This window comes from Zootermopsis nevadensis, unplaced genomic scaffold, assembly GCF_977971745.1.
Source record: "Zootermopsis nevadensis isolate Lab colony 2312 unplaced genomic scaffold, Znev_1.0 Znev_ptg000059l, whole genome shotgun sequence".
Taxonomy (NCBI): Eukaryota; Metazoa; Arthropoda; class Insecta; order Blattodea; family Termopsidae; genus Zootermopsis; species Zootermopsis nevadensis.
In genome coordinates this window covers 1,171,126-1,194,016 of record NW_028259190.1, presented here as the reverse complement: position 1 = coordinate 1,194,016, position 22,891 = coordinate 1,171,126, and the positions used below count along the sequence as shown (strand labels likewise).

At 37.5% G+C, this 22,891-nt stretch overlaps 1 protein-coding gene across 1 annotated transcript in view; it reads right to left on the bottom strand.

Annotated features, from left to right (window-relative positions):
• The window catches only part of LOC147871313 (transcription-associated protein 1-like), a 65,809-nt gene that overhangs the window by 23,321 nt on the left and 19,597 nt on the right, over positions 1 to 22,891 (bottom strand). Inside the window, exons 5-9 of the mRNA XM_087339986.1 lie at positions 2,867 to 2,993; positions 1,965 to 2,674; positions 1,181 to 1,332; positions 626 to 701; positions 41 to 126 (exon numbers count right to left, since the gene is read on the bottom strand). Of these exons, the coding sequence (XP_087196112.1) occupies positions 41 to 126; positions 626 to 638 (99 nt within the window). The 5' untranslated portion in view covers positions 639 to 701; positions 1,181 to 1,332; positions 1,965 to 2,674; positions 2,867 to 2,993. The remainder of the gene's footprint in view (positions 1 to 40; positions 127 to 625; positions 702 to 1,180; positions 1,333 to 1,964; positions 2,675 to 2,866; positions 2,994 to 22,891) is intronic.

Genomic DNA, 22,891 nt, shown 5'->3' with positions numbered 1-22,891 from the left:
TTCAATGTTGAACAATCTAAATTTATAAAACTGAACTCACCAGCTTCCTGTGATATCGCCACCATTGTGCAGTGACAAACAAGGAACACCGTCGTAACTCTTTCATGGCTGCAGCAACAAACACTCCTACCAACATACACAACATTCCTTACTGGTTTTTCCAGATATGAAGCAGACGCTTTCAACAAGTTCACATACTAAATGTGGTTTTAAGAGAGATTTCAGGTTCTCACAGTGGTCTTTGGGTTCTAACACCACTTGGACTTACAGAAAACCAACACCGATTATGATTTTTAAACATTTAATGGTTCGCTATATCAGCTGAAGTTATCCTTGTGACTAAGCGCAATGCCATGAGGCAGTGGGAGCATGGAGGTAAACTCCATGCATTCTCAATTATAGAACTATGTGGAGGTCAGCCTCAAAATGTGGTTCCTTAAACTGGCAAAGAAAAATCACGTTCTTCATTGTTTCTTTGTAGTCTCAATAGAAGAAATAGACAAGTTCTTTATTTCATTAAAACCATTTACTACTTTTCAGGACAAAAGGTCTTCTCATTTCAATAATGGCATTGTAATTCAGAAAAGAAGTTTATTAAACAATTTACTCAAATGGATGAACTTGCCTGTGACTTCCATCTGGTGAGTGGCTCTGGCTCGCTTGTCCTGCAATCTGTAGGGAATCCCATGGACTGCGGAGATCTCCACATGTGGATCATCAATCACAATGAGTACAGATAATTACACTCACATCCTAATGTTCAATGGTCACAGCAGTGGCCAATGCAGTAGCTGCTTCCTAAATCAGCAACTGATGTAAGAGGCACAGAGCAAATGGGAAATCTGGGTTTATGATATGACAAAGAAATACATTACTTGTAGAAGCCTCCTGGTACTGGCAGGATACTAAACACAAACTAATTGTGATACAGCCTCTAACGGGCTCACTGTACCAGTAAATAATGAGTTCTGGGTGCTCAGAGAAAAATCTATATCAGTGCCTCATAGACTGCCTTGGGACTCGCTTACAATTCTGCGAAGAAAAGCCAGTGATTAACAATCTGTTATGTCATGTTAGTACCATCAGGCTGGAAAAACATCTTTTGTTTTGTACACTTTATTGATATCAAGAATGAGGTTAGTTTTACAATATTCTTCTGCCTCCAACTGCTCTTATATACCTTGGACAGGAGAAAAGCTGCTGCACTCTATTCTCATCATCATTAAAACTCAGGGATGCCACCAAGAAACAGCAAATTATTTCCCAGCACTGACGACGGTAGAACGGATCCGTCGTGCTTGACTTCAGAGCACTAGATGCTGTCTCCACGACCTAGAAAACACAAGCAACAGTTTCAAGTTATAACGAGTGACAACGCAGGCCAGATTCAATGGTAAGGGAAGTCAAATGTTTTAGTTACAGTAACTTCCATGCGGCATTGTTATAATACTTTCACGTACTGCACTTACTGTAATACTCTAAACACATTTTCTCCACATCAGGGCGCATGTCATATTTATTTCCAGAAACTTTGGGTTTCATGGACACCTAGACTTTTATTTTGTATGTAAAAAACGAGTTTGACAAATCTCAACAACACTGAAATAAAAATTAACTACAAGCATATAATTTTTGTGTAGTCTATGCTAACCCTAATAAACGTCAAAAAGGAACGTACTATACGCGTATCAAGTTATTTAATAATCTTCCACCAACAATTAAAACTCTAAATTGTGATATAAATGTATTCAAGCCTGCACTGAAATTAGCTTTCATACTTGAATTGCAAAATCTGAAGGTTATGTACATTCACATGTGAAACACGTTCTTGTAATTGTGTCAAAAGTATATTGAATGAAGTCCTGAAGTTTATGTTTATTGTATGAAATGACTTGATCTGCATCCCATGGTTTAGTCCTAAGAAGGATCTATGGAATGCAAAGAAACTCTACTCTCTAACATACCTGAATAATGCAATCCCTTATGCAAGTAACAAACACTCCAGGTGCTTCGTTCTGTCTGGTTCTTCACAACTCCAACTCCAAAAAAGCTGCTTCCCCATCACGCACACAACTGATCTTCTCAAACGCTGATATTCAGACAAATTGGTCTGCCATGTCTTCGTTGAAACCAGTCCACACACACTACAGCTACAGTTCACATGAAAGTTGCTACTCAGCACATCCCCTGATCTCAAACTCCTCTTTGAGACAGACTAGGCACTCCCACTTAATCTATAACCGTACACCTCCTCGGAAAGCAAGGTAATCGCACGAGGGCCTGAGGTCTTCCTTGTGGCATTGTGAGGCATGCTACGAACACCCCATACTTGGTCACTAGGAATCAAAAGTGGGCAACTGTGGTGTGGTGCAGTGGCCACGTAACCAACATTACAACCTGTAACCCTAGCTGCTTACTTCTACCTTCTTCACTGCGATAAGCTCTTGCACAAATTTAAATCAACAGCAACTGAATTTCCACATGCAAGTCACAAAAACAGAGGCTGCCACCACGAGTCTGTGGGTCATCCCAACCGCATCGACTGATGAATTGTGTCCATCATGCACAGTGGTCATGTCAGCTACCAGAGCAAAGTCTTGCTAACTCCGTAGTAATGAAGGACTCGAAACTGCGTAACGGCTGAAGTATCCCATATGCTTGCATTCACGCCTACCTGAAACAAAACCATGTACAGAAATAAACATCCGCATTGAGAGACCAGTATTAATTCTTACTACGAAGGCACTCTACACCACATTAATAACCTACTGGCAACTAATCCGCCCTTTCGTGCAACCAAAATATTTCCCACTTTACGTACTTCACACAGGAGAAAGATGACAAACATCAGTTCAAATAAACTTACAAGCCCTGGCAATATATGAGAGTAAAGCTGCACTCGACTGGCCATGCATCCTACCATCACGCCGCCCGAAGTAAACAATACCAGCAGAGGAGCTGCGCCATTTTCTCGCGCGCAGGGACGGCAACGTCTGAAAAACAGCGAACACATCCCGCAACCGCCGGAGCACGAGGGATATTCAATGATCATTATGTGCGCACCCTAACGAACTCTCCTGTCATCTACCGACAATACCCCTGAGGAACATGCCCAACCGCGAACACTACACGGCACTGCCGAACAAAATGCTGCCTGAAATACCACTCCACAGTTTGTAAACTTATAAGCACCTGAAACGTAATTAAAGCCCTTCTTCCTTCTTGTCCACATGAAGTATTGTGGTTGTTATCAGGAATACAAAATATATTTGTGATTACATAAACTTTACATCAGGTACCCATCATATATGAGTTTGTTGTAAATGTAAACTGTGCTGTAGTTCACTGAAACATAATATAAAATATTCTCTTTAGCACCACTTTAAACAAACAATATTATTCCTCCTCTTTTTTTGGGAACCAGGAATCTGACCATCTCCTCACTGCGGTAAATTTTGCCTGACTGTTCCTCCCTCCATGCAGCTGAGTAACCACGATCCAAACTTTCCGGTCTTATCGCGTTCCCTCAGTACTAATCTACACTTACCCACATGCTCCTGCCATCCTAAAGTGAACTGCGTTAATTTGTATTTTGGCTGCAATGTACCAGAGTAATAAGCATTTGTATAATCCATTTTCATCAAAATATTCTTTGCGTTACGGCAAACCTGACACTATTTTAAATGAAGTTATTTTAGAATCCCTTGACATTTTAGATTTCTTTACAGACAGTTACAGTGGTTATATGTGATTCCTCACGTAGCAAACGGAAAACGATTCACCACTGGGGGAGCCATCACACTTCTTACTAATGAACTGGTGAAATTGTTAAAAGAATATAAGGACATTATGCAGAGAGCTTATAACATTTCAATCTCTATCCCTCTCCTACCCTTATTCAAAGACTGAAACCTTATCATTTCACACACACGAAAGTTTAACGTTACGTTAGAACAGTGTGGGAACTGAAACCAATAAGTGAAGAGAACGCTGTGGCAACGCAAAGACAGTCACCATTTCAACATATTTCACTAGGAGACAGGAACAAAATTCGAATGTCTAAGATACCAAAGACCACGAACAAAAGTGCTTTCAAGTATTTAGGCTGGAAGAGGGTTAAGAATTTCGATTAAACTTTATTTATTAATTTGTGGTTTATATAAACACACTGTCAGAAGCTCTTACATTGTAGCATAGATGACAATATTTACATTCCTGCTTTTAGGTTCATGAACATGCTCTTTCTTGCATGGAAATTTTAGAATGCCGTCTTCTGACAAATTATCAACAAACTGTGAAAGTGTGGAAGAATGGAGTCATGTTTTCATATTTGTTATCTGTAATTTCCAATGCATTAATCTGTTACCAGAATAATGGTTAACTGCAACTGTTGGTAAACAAACTGCTAAGGAAAATATTGTTGAATGAAGATTTCAGTTTACAATTATTACACGTATAGCACCAAATTTCTCAGGTTATGTGCATCTCATGTTACTTGTAGGATAATAAAAGGAAGGAAGGTGGCATTTCAATAATATTGATGCACAAGGCATGCATGTACTGTGTTTGAAAGAATATTTATTGTAATTGGCCACTTCAGTGGCATGGAAACATTACGATGGATTTTAGGGAAATATGTTTTGAACCTCTGAGATGATTGGAAATGGCTGACCACGGATTCCCATGTGCAGGTGTTGTTATTACTCGTGATTAATCTTCCAACTGTGGGCTACGACTTATAGTGGCAATGACATAAGATATTCAGATAGTTTAGTTGAAAATATTTATTCTTTATAACGATGACTGGGGTCACTGTAGTAAGTACATGTAGTGTAATATAAAATTAAATAAATATTTTAATAAATTATTCTTCGTGTGACAACATATATACTTCCACAATGAAATATTCAATAACATCATATTTAAGTGATAAGTGATTGGTGTACTTGTAATTACTGAAAGTATGTGTCCAATAAAACATCTTTGTAAAAAAATTAAATCAGGTATGAAAGTGAAGCCCAGAATATAATATTCTTTTTAAAGTGACGGAATCGAATTTGTGAGTGTTTAATAATATACAATTAACCATAACGAGCTCAAGGTACCCTTACATGCGCAAGTCATACGACTGCACTGCGCAACAACGTCTGCGCAGGTGCCCCACTAACCTAATCTAACCTAACCTAACCTAACCCAAGCCAACCAAAACGGGGTAATCTGCATCAGTGTAAAATGGTTTCCTGCGCACGAATTTTGGAAAAAGCGAATGGATGCTCAGAAATTATTGAAATTTTGTATGGACGTCATGCCACAGGTAAGTTAATGATATTCATACTCTATTATGTCTTATCGCTTTTTAGAAATTCGTACGAAGGCATCAAAGTCGTGAGGTAGACGATGCGCAAAGTCGGCCACGACCACTTATCAATAACGATATTAAGCGCTCACACAATCCCCATATAACACAATTAGTGCTTATATGCGTGTAATATGTCATAACACGTCCAAAATTACATAATGTTTCCACAAGAAATATTTCTTCCAAAATTGATGCAGTGTAGATGTTGACGCAAATACGTAGCAGATTCATGCGTAACGGTGACTCAATCTAACTCACTATAAATAAGTATCATGTAACGAAAGAATCAAAATAAACATACGTGAATGATGGTACGTCATTTATTAATATAAATGGCCTCACAAAGAAACTGAATATAAAACTCTGGTACTTCAATTGCAATGTTTGGTGGACGCGGAATTCGTGGCGCACGTCAAACGTGTGGTAACATATTGGTGTCCTATGTCAAACTTCTACAAAATATATCGAAAATATTGCCTCACATATACTTGAGGACACGACGTTCAAACACAATGACGCAGTCTATCGGAAAAATACGAAACCAAACATAAGACGAGCCATCTGTGACGAACTCGATGGAAAGAAATCAATACTTTCGAATTGCATCGAGGACCAATCAGAAGACAGTCAGTACTGATTCTGTCTTGGAACAGTCGGCAGGTCCCATTGGAATAGTCGCCATTAAACTACGGTTCGGATTATTTGATACCGGTCGGTCAGTATCAACGTAACTTTGTGTTTTAGGAATAGAGTTTTTAGGGACCATTAACAAGATTAATTACCGCCGTTCAATCAAGTATTAACGGGTGCTACCTACACTGAATCTCAGTGTAAGGATGTCTTCTCGGTGACGTGTGAAAATAGAAACAATTGAAACAACAATCCAACATAACACGCAAGAATATGTGCGGTTCGTCACATTGAGACATACGACTTCAGTGAATGGACATTTCCATGCCATGTGTGCTCAGTAAAGGCGTTTGTACGAGTTAGCATCACGTAAATCATATACAGATATCGCGTATCTTCTGAAGCTGGACCTATGTATTTTGAGAACATTTATTCTTTATAACGATGACTGGGGTCACTGTAGTAATTACATGTAGTGTAATATAAAATTAAAAAAATATTTTAATAAATTATTCTTCGTGTGACAACATGTATACTTCCACAATGAAATATTCAATAACATCATATTTAAGTGATAAGTGATTGGTGTACATGTAATTACTGAAAGTATGTGTCCAATAAAATATGTTTGTAAAAAAATTAAATCAGGTATGAAAGTGAAGCCCAGAATATAATATACTTTTTAAAGTGACTGAATCGAATTTTTGAATGTGTTTAATAATATACAATAAACCATAACGAGCTCAAAGTGCCCTCACATGCGCAAGTCATACGACTGCACTGCGCAACAACGTCTGCGCAGGTGCCCCACTAACCTAACCTAACCTAACCCAAACCAACCAAAACGGTGTAATCTGCATCAGTGCAAAATGGTTTCCTGCGCACGAATTTTGGAAAAAGCGAATGGATGCTCAGAAATTATTGAAATTTTGTATGGACGTCATGCCACAGGTAAGTTAATGATATTCATACTCTATTATGTCTTATCGCCTTTTAGAAATTCGCACGAAGGCATCAAAGTCGTGAGGTGGAGGATGAGCAAAGTCGGCCACGACCACTTATCAATAACGATATTAAGCGCTCACACAATCCCCATATAACACAATTAGTGCTTATATGCGTGTAATACATCATAACACGTCTAAAATTACATAATGTTTCCACAAGAAATATTTCTTCCAAAATTGATGCAGTGTAGGTGTTGACGCAAATACGTAGCAGATTCATGCGTAACGATGACCCAATCTAACTCACTATAAATAAGTATCATGTAACGAAAGAATCGGAATAAACATAGTGAATGATAGTACGTCATTTATTAATATAAATGGCCTCACAAAGAAACTGAATATAAATCTCTGTTACATCAATTGCAATGTTTGGTGGACGCGGAATTCGTGGCGCACGTCAAACGTGTGGTAACATATTGGTGTCCTATGTCAAACTTCTACAAAATATATCAAAAATATTGCCTCACATTTACTCGAGAACACGACGTACAAACACAAAGACGCAGTCTATCGCAGAAAATACGGAACCAAAGATAAGACCTGCCATCTGTGACGACCTAAATGGAAAGAAATCAATACTTTCGAATGGCATCGAGGACCAACCAGAAGCCAGTCAGTACTGGTTCTGTCTTGGAACAGTTGGCTGATTCCATTTGACTAGTCGCCATTAAACTACGGTTGGAATTATTCGATTTCCGTCGGTCAGTATCAACCTAAATTTGTGTTCTAGAAATAGAGTTCTTCGGGACCATTAACAAGATTAATTACCACCGTTAAATCACGTATTAACGGGTGCTACCTACACTGAATCTCAGTGTAAGGATGTCTTCTCGGTGACGTGTGAGAATAGAAACAATTGAAACAACAATCCAACATAACACGCAAGAATATGTGCGGTTCGCCACATTGAGACATACGACTTCAGTGAAAAGAAATTTCCATGCCATGTGTGCTCAGTAAAGACGTTTGTACGAGTTAGTAACACGTAAATCATATACAGACATCGCGTAACTGCAGAAGCTGGACCTATGTAATTTGAAAATATTTATTCTTTATAACGATGACTGGGGTCACTGTAGTAATTACATGTAGTGTAATATAAAATTAAATAAATATTTTAACAAATTATTCTTCGTGTGACAACATATAAACTTCCACAATGAAATATTCAATAACAACATATTTAAGTGATAAGTGATTGGTGTACTTCCAATTACTGAAAGTATGTGTCCAATAAAATATTCTTGTAGAAATATTAAATCAGGTATGAAAGTGAAGCCCAGAATATAATATACTTTTTAAAGTGACGGAATCGAATTTTTGAGTGTTTAATAATATATAATTAACCATAACGAGCTCAAGGTGCCCTCACATGCGCAAGTCATATGACTGCACTGCGCAACAACGTCTGCGCAGGTGCCCCAATAACCTAACCTAACCTAACCTAACCTAACCTAACCCAAACCAACCAAAACGGGGTAATCTGCATCAGTGCAAAATGGTCTCCTGCGCACGAATTTTGGAAAAAGCGAATGAATGCTCAGAAATTATTGAAATTTTGTATGGACGTCATGCCACAGGTAAGTTAATGATATTCATACTCTATTATGTCTTATCGCTTTTTAGAAATTCGCACCAAGGCATCAAAGTCGTGAGGTGGAGGATGCGCAAAGACGGCCACGACCACTTATCAATAACGATATTAAGCTCTCACACAATCCCCATATAACACAATTAGTGCTTATATTCGTGTAATACATCATAACACGTCTAAAATTACATAATGTTTCCACAAGAAATATTTCTTCCAAAATTGATGCAGTGTAGATGTTGACGCAAATACGTAGCAGATTCATGCTTAACGATGACCCAATCTAACTCACTATAAATAAGTATCATGTAACGAAAGAATCGGAATAAACATACGTGAATGATAGTACGCCATTTATTTATATAAATCGCCTCACAAAGAAACAGAATATACATTTCTGGTACATCAATTGCAATGTTTGGTGGGCGCGTAATTCGTGGAGCACGTCAAACTTGTGGTAACATATTGGTGTCCTATGTCAAACTTCTACAAAATATATCGAAAATATTGCCTCACATTTACTCGAGGACACGACGTACAAACACAAGGACGCAGTCTATCGCAGAAAATACGGAACCAAAGATAAGACCTGCCATCTGTGACGACCTAAATGGAAAGAAATCAATACTTTCGAATGGCATCGAGGACCAACCAGAAGCCAGTCAGTACTGGTTCTGTCTTGGAACAGTTGGCTGATTCCATTTGACTAGTCGCCATTAAACTACGGTTGGAATTATTCGATTTCCGTCGGTCAGTATCAACCTAAATTTGTGTTCTAGAAATAGAGTTCTTCGGGACCATTAACAAGATTAATTACCACCGTTAAATCACGTATTAACGGGTGCTACCTACACTGAATCTCAGTGTAAGGATGTCTTCTCGGTGACGTGTGAGAATAGAAACAATTGAAACAACAATCCAACATAACACGCAAGAATATGTGCGGTTCGCCACATTGAGACATACGACTTCAGTGAAAAGACATTTCCATGCCATGTGTGCTCAGTAAAGACGTTTGTACGAGTTAGTAACACGTAAATCATATACAGACATCGCGTAACTGCAGAAGCTGGACCTATGTAATTTGAAAATATTTATTCTTTATAACGATGACTGGGGTCACTGTAGTAATTACATGTAGTGTAATATAAAATTAAATAAATATTTTAATAAATTATTCTTCGTGTGACAACATATATACTTCCACAATGAAATATTCAATAACAACATATTTAAGTGATAAGTGATTGGTGTACTTCCAATTACTGAAATTATGTGTCCAATAAAATATTCTTGTAGAAATATTAAATCAGGTATGAAAGTGAAGCCCAGAATATAATATACTTTTTAAAGTGACGGAATCGAATTTTTGAGTGTTTAATAATATATAATTAACCATAACGAGCTCAAGGTGCCCTCACATGCGCAAGTCATATGACTGCACTGCGCAACAACGTCTGCGTAGGTGCCCCAATAACCTAACCTAACCTAACCTAACCTAACCTAACCCAAACCAACCAAAACGGGGTAATCTGCATCAGTGCAAAATGGTCTCCTGCGCACGAATTTTGGAAAAAGCGAATGAATGCTCAGAAATTATTGAAATTTTGTATGGACGTCATGCCACAGGTAAGTTAATGATATTCATACTCTATTATGTCTTATCGCTTTTTAGAAATTCGCACCAAGGCATCAAAGTCGTGAGGTGGAGGATGCGCAAAGACGGCCACGACCACTTATCAATAACGATATTAAGCTCTCACACAATCCCCATATAACACAATTAGTGCTTATATTCGTGTAATACATCATAACACGTCTAAAATTACATAATGTTTCCACAAGAAATATTTCTTCCAAAATTGATGCAGTGTAGATGTTGACGCAAATACGTAGCAGATTCATGCTTAACGATGACCCAATCTAACTCACTATAAATAAGTATCATGTAACGAAAGAATCGGAATAAACATACGTGAATGATAGTACGCCATTTATTTATATAAATCGCCTCACAAAGAAACAGAATATACATTTCTGGTACATCAATTGCAATGTTTGGTGGGCGCGTAATTCGTGGAGCACGTCAAACTTGTGGTAACATATTGGTGTCCTATGTCAAACTTCTACAAAATATATCGAAAATATTGCCTCACATTTACTCGAGGACACGACGTACAAACACAAGGACGCAGTCTATCGGAAAAATACGGAACCAAAGGTAAGACGTGCCATCTGTGACGACCTAAATGGTAAGAAATCAATACTTTCGAATTTCACGGAGGACCAACCAGAAGACAGTCAGTACTGATTCTCTCTTGGAACAGTCGGCTGGTCCCATTGGAATAGTCGCCATTAAACTACGGTTGGGATTATTTGATACCGGTCGGCAGTATCAAAGTAACTTTGTGTTCTAGAAATAGAGTTCTTCGGGACCATTAATAAGATTAATTACCATCGTTCAATCAAGTATTAACGGGTGCTACCTACACTGAATCTCAGTGTAAGGATGTCTTCTCGTTGACGTGTGAGAATAGAAACAATTGAAACAACAATCCAACATAACAAGCTAGAATATGTGCGGTTCGCCACATTGAGACATACGACTTCAGTGAATGGACATTTCCATGCCATGTGTGCTCAGTAAAGACGTTTGTACGAATTAGTAACACGTAAATCATATACAGACATCGCGTATCTTCTGAAGCTGGACCTATGTATTTTGAGAACATTTATTCTTTATAACTATGACTGGGGTCACTGTAGTAATTACATGTAGTGTAATATAAAATTAAAAAAATATTTTAAAAAATTATTCTTCGTGTGACAACATATATACTTCCACAATGAAATATTCAATAACATCATATTTAAGTGATAAGTGATTAGTGTACTTGCAATTACTGAAAGTATGTGTCCAATAAAATATCCTTGTAAAAATATTAAATCAGGTATGAAAGTGAAGCCCAGAATATAATATACTTTTTAAAGTGACGGAATCGAATTTTTGAGTGTTTAATAATATACAAATAAACATAACGAGCTCAAGGTGCCCTCACATGCGCAAATCATACGACTGCACTGCGCAAAAACGTTTGCGCAGGTGCCCCACTAACCTAACCTAACCTAACCTAACCTAACCCAAACCAACCAAAACGGGGTAATCTGCATCAGTGCAAAATGGTTTCCTGCGCACGAATTTTGGAAAAACCGAATGGATGCTCAGAAATTATTGAAATTTTGTATGGACGTCATGCCACAGGTAAGTTAATGATATTCATAATCTCTTATGTCTTATCGCCTATTAGAAATTCGCACGAAGGCATCAAAGTCGTGAGGTGGAGGATGCGCAAAGTCGGCCACGACCACTTATCAATAACGATATTAAGCGCTCACACATTCCCCATATAACACAATTAGTGCTTATATGCGTGTAATACATCATAACACGTCTAAAATTACATAATGTTTCCACAAGAAATATTTCTTCCAAAATTGATGCAGTGTAGATGTTGACGCAAATACGTAGCACATTCATGCGTAACGATGAACCAATCTAACTCACTATAAATAAGTATCATGTAACGAAAGAATCGGAATAAACATACGTGAATGATAGTACGTCATTTATTAATATAAATTGCCTCACAAAGAAACTGAATATAAATCTCTGGTACATCAATTGCAATGTTTGGTGGACGCGGAATTCATGGCGCACGTCAAACTTGTGGTAACATATTGGTGTCCTATGTCAAATGTCTACAAAATATATCGAAAATATTGCCTCACATTTACTCGAGGACACGAAGTACAAACACAAAGACGCAGTCTATCGGAAAAATACGGAACCAAAGATAAGACGTTCCACCTGTGACGACCTAAATGGAAAGAAATCAATACTTTCGAATGGCATCGAGGACCAATCAGAAGACAGTCAGTACTGATTCTGTCTTGGAACACTCGGCTGGTCCCATTGGAATAGTCGCCATTAAACTACGGTTGGGATTATTTGATACCGGTCGATCAGTATCAACGTAACATTGTGTTCTAGGAATAGAGTTCTTCGGGACCATTAACAAGATTAATTACCACCGTTCAATCAAGTATTAACGGGTGCTACCTACACTGAATCTCAGTGTAAGGATGTCTTCTCGGTGACGTGTGAGAATAGAAACAATTTAAACAACAATCCAACATAACACGCAAGAATGTGTGCGGTTCGCCACATTGAGACATACGACTTCAGTGAATGGACATTTCCATGCCATGTGTGCTCAGTAAAGACGTTTGTACGAATTAGTAACTCGTAAATTATATACAGACATCGCGTAACTGCAGAAGCTGGACCTATGTAATTTGAGAACATTTATTCTCTATAACGATGACTGGGGTCACTGTAGTAATTACATGTAGAGTAATATAAAATTAAATAAATATTTTAATAAATTAATCTTCGTGAAACATATATACTTCCACAATGAAATATTCAATAACATCATATTTAAGTGATAAGTGATTGGTGTACATGCAATTACTGAATGTATGTGTCCAATAAAATATCCTTGTAAAAAAATTAAATCAGGTATGAAAGTGAAGCCCAGAATATAATATACTTTTTAAAGTGACGGAATCGAATTTTTGAGTGTTTAATATATATACAATTAATCATAACGAGCTCAAGGTGACCTCACATGCGCAAGTCATACGACTGCACTGCGCAACAACGTCTGCGCAGGTGCCCCACTAACCTAACCTAACCCAAACCAAACAAAACAGGGTAATCTGCATCAGTGCAAAATGGCTTCCTGTGCACGAATTTTGGAAAAACCGAATGGATGCTCAGAAATTATTTAAATTTTGTATGGACGTCATGCCACAGGTAAGTTAATGATATTCATACTTTATTATGTCTTATCGCTTTTTAGAAATTCGCACGAAGGCATCAAAGTCGTGAGGTGGAGAATGCGCAGAGTCGGCCACGACCAATTATGAATAACGATATTAAGCGGTCACACAATCCCCATATAACACAATTAGTGCTTATATGCGTGTAATACATCATAACACGTCTAAAATTACATAATGTTTCCACAAGAAATATTTCTTCCAAAATTGATGCAGTGTAGGTGTTGACGCAAATACGTAGCAGATTCATGCGTAACGATGACCCAATCTAACTCACTATAAATAAGTATCATGTAACGAAAGAATCGGAATAAACATACGTGAATGATAGTACGTCATTTTTTAATATAAATGGCCTCACAAAGAAACTGAATATAAATCTCTGGTACATCAATTGCAATGTTTGGTGGACGCGGAATTCATGGCGCACGTCAAACGTGTGGTAACATATTGGTGTCCTATGTCAAATTTCTACAAAATATATCGAAAATATTGCCTCACATTTACTCGAGGACACGAAGTACAAACACAAAGACGCAGTCTATCGGAAAAATACGGAACCAAAGATAAGACGTTCCACCTGTGACGACCTAAATGGAAAGAAATCAATACTTTCGAATGGCATCGAGGACCAATCAGAAGACAGTCAGTACTGATTCTGTCTTGAACAGTCGGCTGGTCCCATTGGAATAGTCGCCATTAAACTACGGTTCGGATTATTTGATACCGGTCGGTCAGTATCAACGCAAATTTGTGTTTAGGAATAGAGTTCTTCGGGAACATTAACAAGATTAATTACCACCGTTCAATCAAGTATTAACGGGTGCTACCTACACTGAATCTCAGTGTAAGGATGTCTTCTCGGTGACGTGTGAGAATAGAAACAATTGAAACAACAATCCAACATAACACGCAAGAATGTGTGCGGTTAGCCACATTGAGACATACGACTTCAGTGAAAGGACATTTCCATGCCATGTGTGCTCAGTAAAGACATTTGTACGAGTTAGTAACACGTAAATTATATACAGACATTGCGTAACTGCAGAAGCTGGACCTATGTAATTTGAGAACATTTATTCTTTATAACGATGACTGGGGTCACTGTAGTAATTACATGTAGTGTAATATAAAATTAAATAAATATTTTAAGAAATAATTCTTCGTGTAACAACCTATATACTTAAACAATGAAATATCCAATAACATCATATTTAAGTGATAAGTGATTGGTGTACTTGCAATTACTGAAAGTATGTGTCCAATAAAATATCCTTGTAAAAAAATTAAATCAGGTATGAAAGTGAAGCCCAGAATATAATATACTTTTTAAAGTGACGGAATCGAATTTTTGAGTGTTTAATAATATACAATTAACCATAACGAGCTCAAGGTGCCCTCACATGCACAAGTCATACGACTGCACTGCGCAACAACGTCTGCGCAGGTGCCCCACTAACCTAACCTAACCTAACCTAACCTAACCCAAACCAACCAAAACGGGGTAATCTGCATCAGTGCAAAATGGTTTCCTGCGCACGAATTTTGGAAAAACCGAATGGATGCTCAGAAATTATTGAAATTTTGTATGGACGTCATGCCACAGGTAAGTTAATGATATTCATACTCTATTATGTCTTATCGACTTTTAGAAATTCGCACGAAGGCATCAAAGTCGTGAGGTGGAGGATGCGCAAAGACGGCCACGACCACTTATCAATAACGATATTTAGCGCTCACAAAATACCTATATAACACAATTAGTGCTTATATGCGTGTAATACATCATAAATCGTCTAAAATAACATTGTTTCCACAAGAAATATTTCTTCCAAAATTGATGCAGTGTAGATGTTGACGCAAATACGTAGCAGATTCATGCGTAACGATGACCCAATCTAACTCACTATAAGTAAGTATCATGTAACGAAAGAATCGGAATAAACATAGTGAATGATAGTACGTCATTTATTAATATAAATTGCCCCACAAAGAAACTGAATATAAATCTCTGGTACATGAATTGCAATGTTTGGTGGGCGCGGAATTCGTGGCGCATGTCAAACTTGTGGTAACATATTGGTGTCCTATGTCAAACTTCTACAAAATATATCGAAAATATTGCCTCACATTTACTCGAGGACACGACGTACAAACACAAAGACGCAGTCTATAGCATGAAATACGGAACCAAAGATAAGATGTGCCATCTGTGACGACCTACATGGAAAGAAATCAATACTTTCGAATGGCATCGAGGACCAATCAGAAGCCAGTCAGTACTGGTTCTGTCTTGGAACAGTTGGCTGGTTCCATTTGACTAGTCGCCATTAAACTACGGTTGGAATTATTCGATTTCCGTCGGTCAGTATCAACCTAAATTTGTGTTCTAGAAATAGAGTTCTTCGGGACCATTAACAAGATTAATTACCACCGTTCAATCAAGTATTAACGGGTGCTACCTACACTGAATCTCAGTGTAAGGATGTCTTCTCGGTGCCGTGTGAGAATAGAAACAATTGAAACAACAATCCAACATAACACGCAAGAATGTGTGCGGTTCGCCACATTGAGACATACGACTTCAGTGAATGGACATTTCCATGCCATGTGTGCTCAGTAAAGACGTTTGTACGAGTTAGTAACACGTAAATCATATACAGACATCGCGTATCTGCAGAAGCTGGACCTATGTAATTTGAGAAAAATTATTCTTTATAACGATGACTGGGGTCACTGTAGTAATTACATGTAGTGTAATATAAAATTAAATAAATATTTTAATATATTATTTTTCGTGTGACAACATATATACTTCCAAAATGAAATTTTCAATAACACCATATTTAAGTGATAAGTGATTGGTGTACTTGCAATTACTGAAAGTATGTGTCCAATAAAATATCTTTGTAAAAAAATTAAATCAGGTACGAAAGTGAAGCCTAGAATATATTATACTTTTTAAAGTGACGGAATCGAATTTTTGAGTGTTTAATAATGTACAATAAACCATAACGACTTCAAGGTGCCCTCACATGCGCAAGTCATACGACTGCACTGCGCAACAACGTCTGCGCAGGTGCCCCACTAACCTAACCTAACCTAACCTAACCTAACCTAACCCAAACCAACCAAAACGGGGTAATCTGCATCAGTGCAAAATGGTTTCCTGCGCACGAATTTTGGAAAAAGAGAATGGTTGCTCAGAAATTATTGAAATTTTGTATGGACGTCATGCCACAGGTAAGTTAATGATATTCATACTCTCTTATGTCTTATCGCCTTTTAGAAATTCGCACGAAGGCATCAAAGTCGTGAGGTAGAGGATGCGCAAAGTCGGCCACGACCACTTATCAATAACGATATTAAGCGCTCACACAATCCCCATATAACACAATTAGTGCTTATATGCGTGTAATATGTCATAACACGTCTAAAATTACATAATGTTTCCACAAGAAATATTTCTTCCAAAATTGATGCAGTGTAGATGTTGACGCAAATACGTAGCAGATTCATGCGTAACGATGACCCAATCTAAACTCACTATAAAGAAGTATCATGTAACGAAAGAATCGGAATAAACATACGTGAATGATATTACGTCATTTATTAATATAAATCGCCTCACAAAGAAACAGAATATAAATTTATGGTACATCAATTGCAATGTTTGGTGGGCGCGGAAATCGTGGCGCACGTCAGACTTGTGGTAAAATATTGGTGTCCTATGTCAAACATCTACAAAATATATCGAATATATTGCATCACATTTACTCGAGGACACGACGTACAAACACAAGGACACAGTCTATCGGAAAAATACGGAACCAAAGATTAGACGTGCCATCTGTGACGACCTAAATGGAAAGAAATCAATACTTTCGAATTGCATCGAGGACCAATCAGAAGACAGTCAGTACTGATTCTGTCTTGGAACAGTCGGCTGGTCCATTGGAATTGTCGCCATTAAACTACGGTTGGGATTATTTGATACCGGTCGGTCAGTATCAACGTAAATTTGTGTTCTAGGAATAGAGTTCTTCGGGACCATTAACAAGATTAATTACCACCGTTCAATCAAGTATTAACGGGTGCTACCTACACTGAATCTCAGTGTAAGGATGTCTTCTCGGTGACGTGTGAGAATAGAAACAATTTAAACAACAATCCAACATAACACGCAAGAATATGTGCGGTTCGCCTCATTGAGACATACGACTTCAGTGAATGGACATTTCCATGCCATGTGTGCTCAGTAAAGACGTTTGTACGAGTTAGTAACACGTAAATCATATACAGACATCATGTATCTTCTGAAGCTGGACCTATGTATTTTGAGAACATTTATTCTTTATAACGATGACTAGGGTCACTGTAGTAATTACATGTAGTGTAATACAAAATTAAATAAATAATTTAATAAATTATTCTTCGTGTAACAACATATATACTTCCACAATGAAATATTCAATAACATCATATTTAAGTGATAAGTGATTGGTGTACTTGCAAATACTGAAAGTATGTGTCCAAAAAAATATCCTTGTAAAAAAATTAAATCAGGTATGAAAGTAAAGCCCAGAATATAATATACTTCTTAAAGTGACGGAATCGAATTTTTGAGTGTTTAATAATATACAATTAACCATAACGAGCTCAAGGTGCCCTCACATGCGTAAGTCATACGACTGCACTGCGCAACAACGTCTGCGCAGGTGCCCCACTAACCTAACCTAACCTAACCCAAACCAACCAAAACGGGGTAATCTGCATCAGTGCAAAATGGTTTCCTGCGCACGAATTTTGGAAAAACCGAATGGATGCTCAGAAATTATTGAAATTTTGTATGGTCGTCATGCCAAAGGTACGTTAATGTTATTCATACTCTATTATGTCTTATCGACTTTTAGAAATTCGCACGAAGGCATCAAAGTCGTGAGGTGGAGGATGCGCAAAGTCGGCCACGACCACTTTTCAATAACGATATTAAGCGCTCACAAAATACCTATATAACACAATTAGTGCTTATATGCGTGTAATACATCATAAATCGTCTAAAATTACATTGTTTCCACAAGAAATATTTCTTCCAAAATTGATGCAGTGTAGATGTTGACGCAAATACGTAGCAGATTCATGCGTAACGATGACACAATCTAACTCACTATAAATAAGTATCATGTAACGAAAGAATCGGAATAAACATAGTGAATGATAGTACGTCATTTATTAATATAAATTGCCTCACAAAGAAACTGAATATAAATCTCTGGTACATGAATTGCAATGTTTGGTGGGCGCGGAATTCGTGGCGCACGTCAAACGTGTGGTAACATATTGGTGTCCTATGTCAAATTTCTACAAAATATATCGAAAATATTGCCTCACATTTACTCGAGGACACGACGTACAAACACAAAGACGCAGTCTATCGCAGGAAATACGGAACCAAAGATAAGACGTGCCATCTGTGACGACCTAAATGGAAAGAAATCAATACTTTCGAATGGCATCGAGGACCAATCAGAAGCCAGTCAGTACTGGTTCTGTCTTGGAACAGTTGGCTGGTTCCATTTGACTAGTCGCCATTAAACTACGGTTGGAATTATTCGATTTCCGTCGGTCAGTATCAACCAAAATTTGTGTTCTAGAAATAGAGTTCTTCGGGACCATTAACAAGATTAATTACCACCGTTCAATCACGTATTAACGGGTGCTACCTATAATGAATCTCAATGTAAGGATGTCTTATCGGTGACGTGTTAGAATAGAAACAAGTGAAACATCAATCCAACATAACATGCAAGAATATGTGCGGTTCGCCACATTGAGACATACGACTTCAGTGAATGGACATTTCCATGCCCTGTGTGCTCAGTAAAGACGTTTGTAGGAGTTAGTAACACGTAAATCATATACAGATATCGCGTATCTGCAGAAGCTGGACTTATGTAATTTGAAAATATTTATTCCTTATAACGATGACTGGGGTCACTGTAGTAATTACATGTAGTGTAACATAAAATTAAATAAATATTTTAATAAATTATTCTTCGTGTGACAACATATATACTTCCACAATGAAATATTCAATAACATCATATTTAAGTGATAAGTGATTGGTGTACTTCCAATTACTGAAAGTATGTGTCCAATAAAATATCCTTGTAAAAATATTAAATCAGGTATGAAAGTGAAGCCCAGAATATAATATACTTTTTAAAGTGACGGAATCGAATTTTTGAGTGTTTAATAATATACAAATAACCATAACAAGCTCAAGGTGCCCTCACATGCGCAAGTCATACGACTGCACTGCGCAAAAACGTCTGCGCAAATGTCCCACTAACCTAACCTAACCCAAACCAACCAAAACGGGGTAATCTGCATCAGTGCAAAATGGTCTCCTGCGCACGAATTTTGGAAAAAGCGAATGGATGCTCAGAAATTATTGAAATTTTGTATGGACGTCATGCCACAGTTAAGTTAATGATATTCATACTCTATTATGTCTTATCGCTTTTTAGAAATTAGCACGAAGGCATCAAATTCGTGAGGTGGAGGATGCGCAAAGTCTGCCACGACTACTTATCAATAACGATATTAAGCGCTCACACAATCCTCATATAACACAATTAGTGCTTATATGCGTGTAATACGTCATAACACGTCTACAATTACATAATGTTTCCACAAGAAATATTTCTTCCAAAATTGATGCAGTGTAGATTTTGACGCAAATACGTAGTTGATCCATGCTTAACGATGACCCAATCTAACTCACTATAAATAAGTATCATGTAACGAAAGAATCGGAATAAACATAGTGAATGATAGTACGTCATTTATTAATATAAATTGCCTCACAAAGAAACTGAATATAAATCTCTGTTACATCAATTGCAATGTTTGGTGGACGCGGAATTCGTGGCGCACGTCAACCTTGTGGTAACATATTGGTGTCCTATGTCAAATGTCTACAAAATATATCGAAAATATTGCCTCACATTTACTCGAGGACACGACACTCAAACAAAATGAGGCAGTCTATCGGAAAAATACGGAACCAAAGATAAGACGAGCCATCTGTGACGACCTAAATGGAAAGAAATCAATACTTTCGAATGGCATTGAGGACCAATCAGAAGACAGTCAGTACTGATTCCGTCTTGGAACAGTCGGCTGGTCCCATTGGAATAGTCGCCATTAAACTACGGTTCGGATTATTTGATACCGGTCGGTCAGTATCAACGTAAATTTGTGTTTTAGGAATAGAGTTCTTCGGGACCATTAACAAGATTAATTACCACCGTTCAATCAAGTATTAACGGGTGCAACCTACACTGAATCTCAGTGTAGGAATGTCTACTCGGTGACGTGTGAGAATAGAAACAATTGAAACAACAATCAAACATAACACGCAAGTATATGTGCGGTTCGCCACATTGAGACATACGACTTCAGTGAAAGGACATTTCCATGCCATGTGTGCTCAGTAAAGACGTTTGTACGAGTTAGTAACACGTAAATCATATACATACATCGTCTATCTGCAGAAGCTGGACCTATGTAATTTGAGAACATTTATTCTTTATAACGATGACTGGGGTCACTGTAGTAATTACATGTAGTGTAACATAAAATTAAATAAATATTATAATAAATTCTTCTTCGTGTGACAACATATATACTTCCACAATGAAATATTCAATAACATCATATTTAAGTGATTGGTGTACTTCCTATTACTGAAAGTATGTGTCCAATAAAATATCTTTGTAAAAAAATTAAATCAGGTATGAAAGTGAAGCCCAGAATGTAATATACTTTTTAAAGTGACGGAATCGAATTTTTGAGTGTTTAATAATATACAATTAACCATAACGAGCTCAAGGTGCCCTCACATGCTCAAGTCATACGACTGCACTGCGCAACAACGTCTGCGCAGGTGCCCCACTAACCTAACCTAACCTAACCCCAACCAACCAAAACGGGGTAATCTGCATCAGTGCAAAATGGTTTCCTGCGCACGAATTTTGGAAAAACCGAATGGATGCTCAGAAATTATTGAAATTTTGTATGGACGTCATGCCACAGGTAAGTTAATGATATTCATACTCTATTATGTCTTATCGCTTTTTAGAAATTCGCACGAAGGCATCAAAGTCGTGAGGTGGAGGATGCGCAAAGTCGGCCACGACCACTTATCAATAACGATATTAAGCGCTCACAAAATACCTATATAACACAATTAGTGCTTATATGCGTGTAATACATCATAAATCGTCTAAAATTACATTGTTTCCACAAGAAATATTTCTTCCAAAATTGATGCAGTGTAGATGTTGACGCAAATACGTAGCAGATTCATGCGTAACGATGACCCAATCTAACTCACTATAAATAAGTATCATGTAACGAAAGAATCGGAATAAACATAGTGAATGATAGTACGTCATTTATTAATATAAATTGCCTCACAAAGAAACTGAATATAAATCTCTGGTACATCAATTACAATGTTTGGTGGGCGCGGAATTCGTGGCGCACGTCAAACTTGTGGTAACATATTGGTGTCCTATGTCAAACTTCTACAAAACATATCGAAAATATTGCCTCACATTTACTCGAGGACACGACGTACAAACACAAAAACGCAGTCTATCGCAGAAAATACGTAACCAAAGATAAGACGTGCCATCTGTGACGACCTAAATGGAAAGAAATCAATACTTTCGAATTGCATCGAGGACCAATCAGAAGCCAGTCAGTACTGGTTCTGTCTTGGAACAGTTGGCTGGTTCCATTTGACTAGTCGCCGTTAAACTGCGGTTGGAATTATTTGATACCGGTCGGTCAGTATCAACGTAACTTTGTGTTCTAGGAATAGAGTTCTTCGGGACCATTAACAAGATTAATTACCACCGTTCAATCAAGTATTAACGGGTGCTACCTACACTGAATCTCAGTGTAAGGATGTCTTCTCGGTGACGTGTGAGAATAGAAACAATTGAAACAACAATCCAACATAACAAGCAAGAATGTGTGCGGTTCGCCACATTGAGACATACGACTTCAGTGAATGGACATTTCCATGCCATGTGTGCTCAGTAAAGACGTTTGTACGAGTTAGTAACACGTAAATCATATACAGACATCGCGTATCTGCAGAAGCTGGACCTATGTAATTTGAGAAAATTTATTCTTTATAACGATGACTGGGGTCACTGTAGTAATTACATGTAGTGTAATATAAAATTAAAAAAATATTTTAATAAATTATTCTTCGTGTGACAACATATATACTTCCACAATGAAATATTCAATAACATCATATTTAAGTGATTTGTGATTGGTGTACTAGCAATCACTGAAAGTATGTGTCCAATAAAA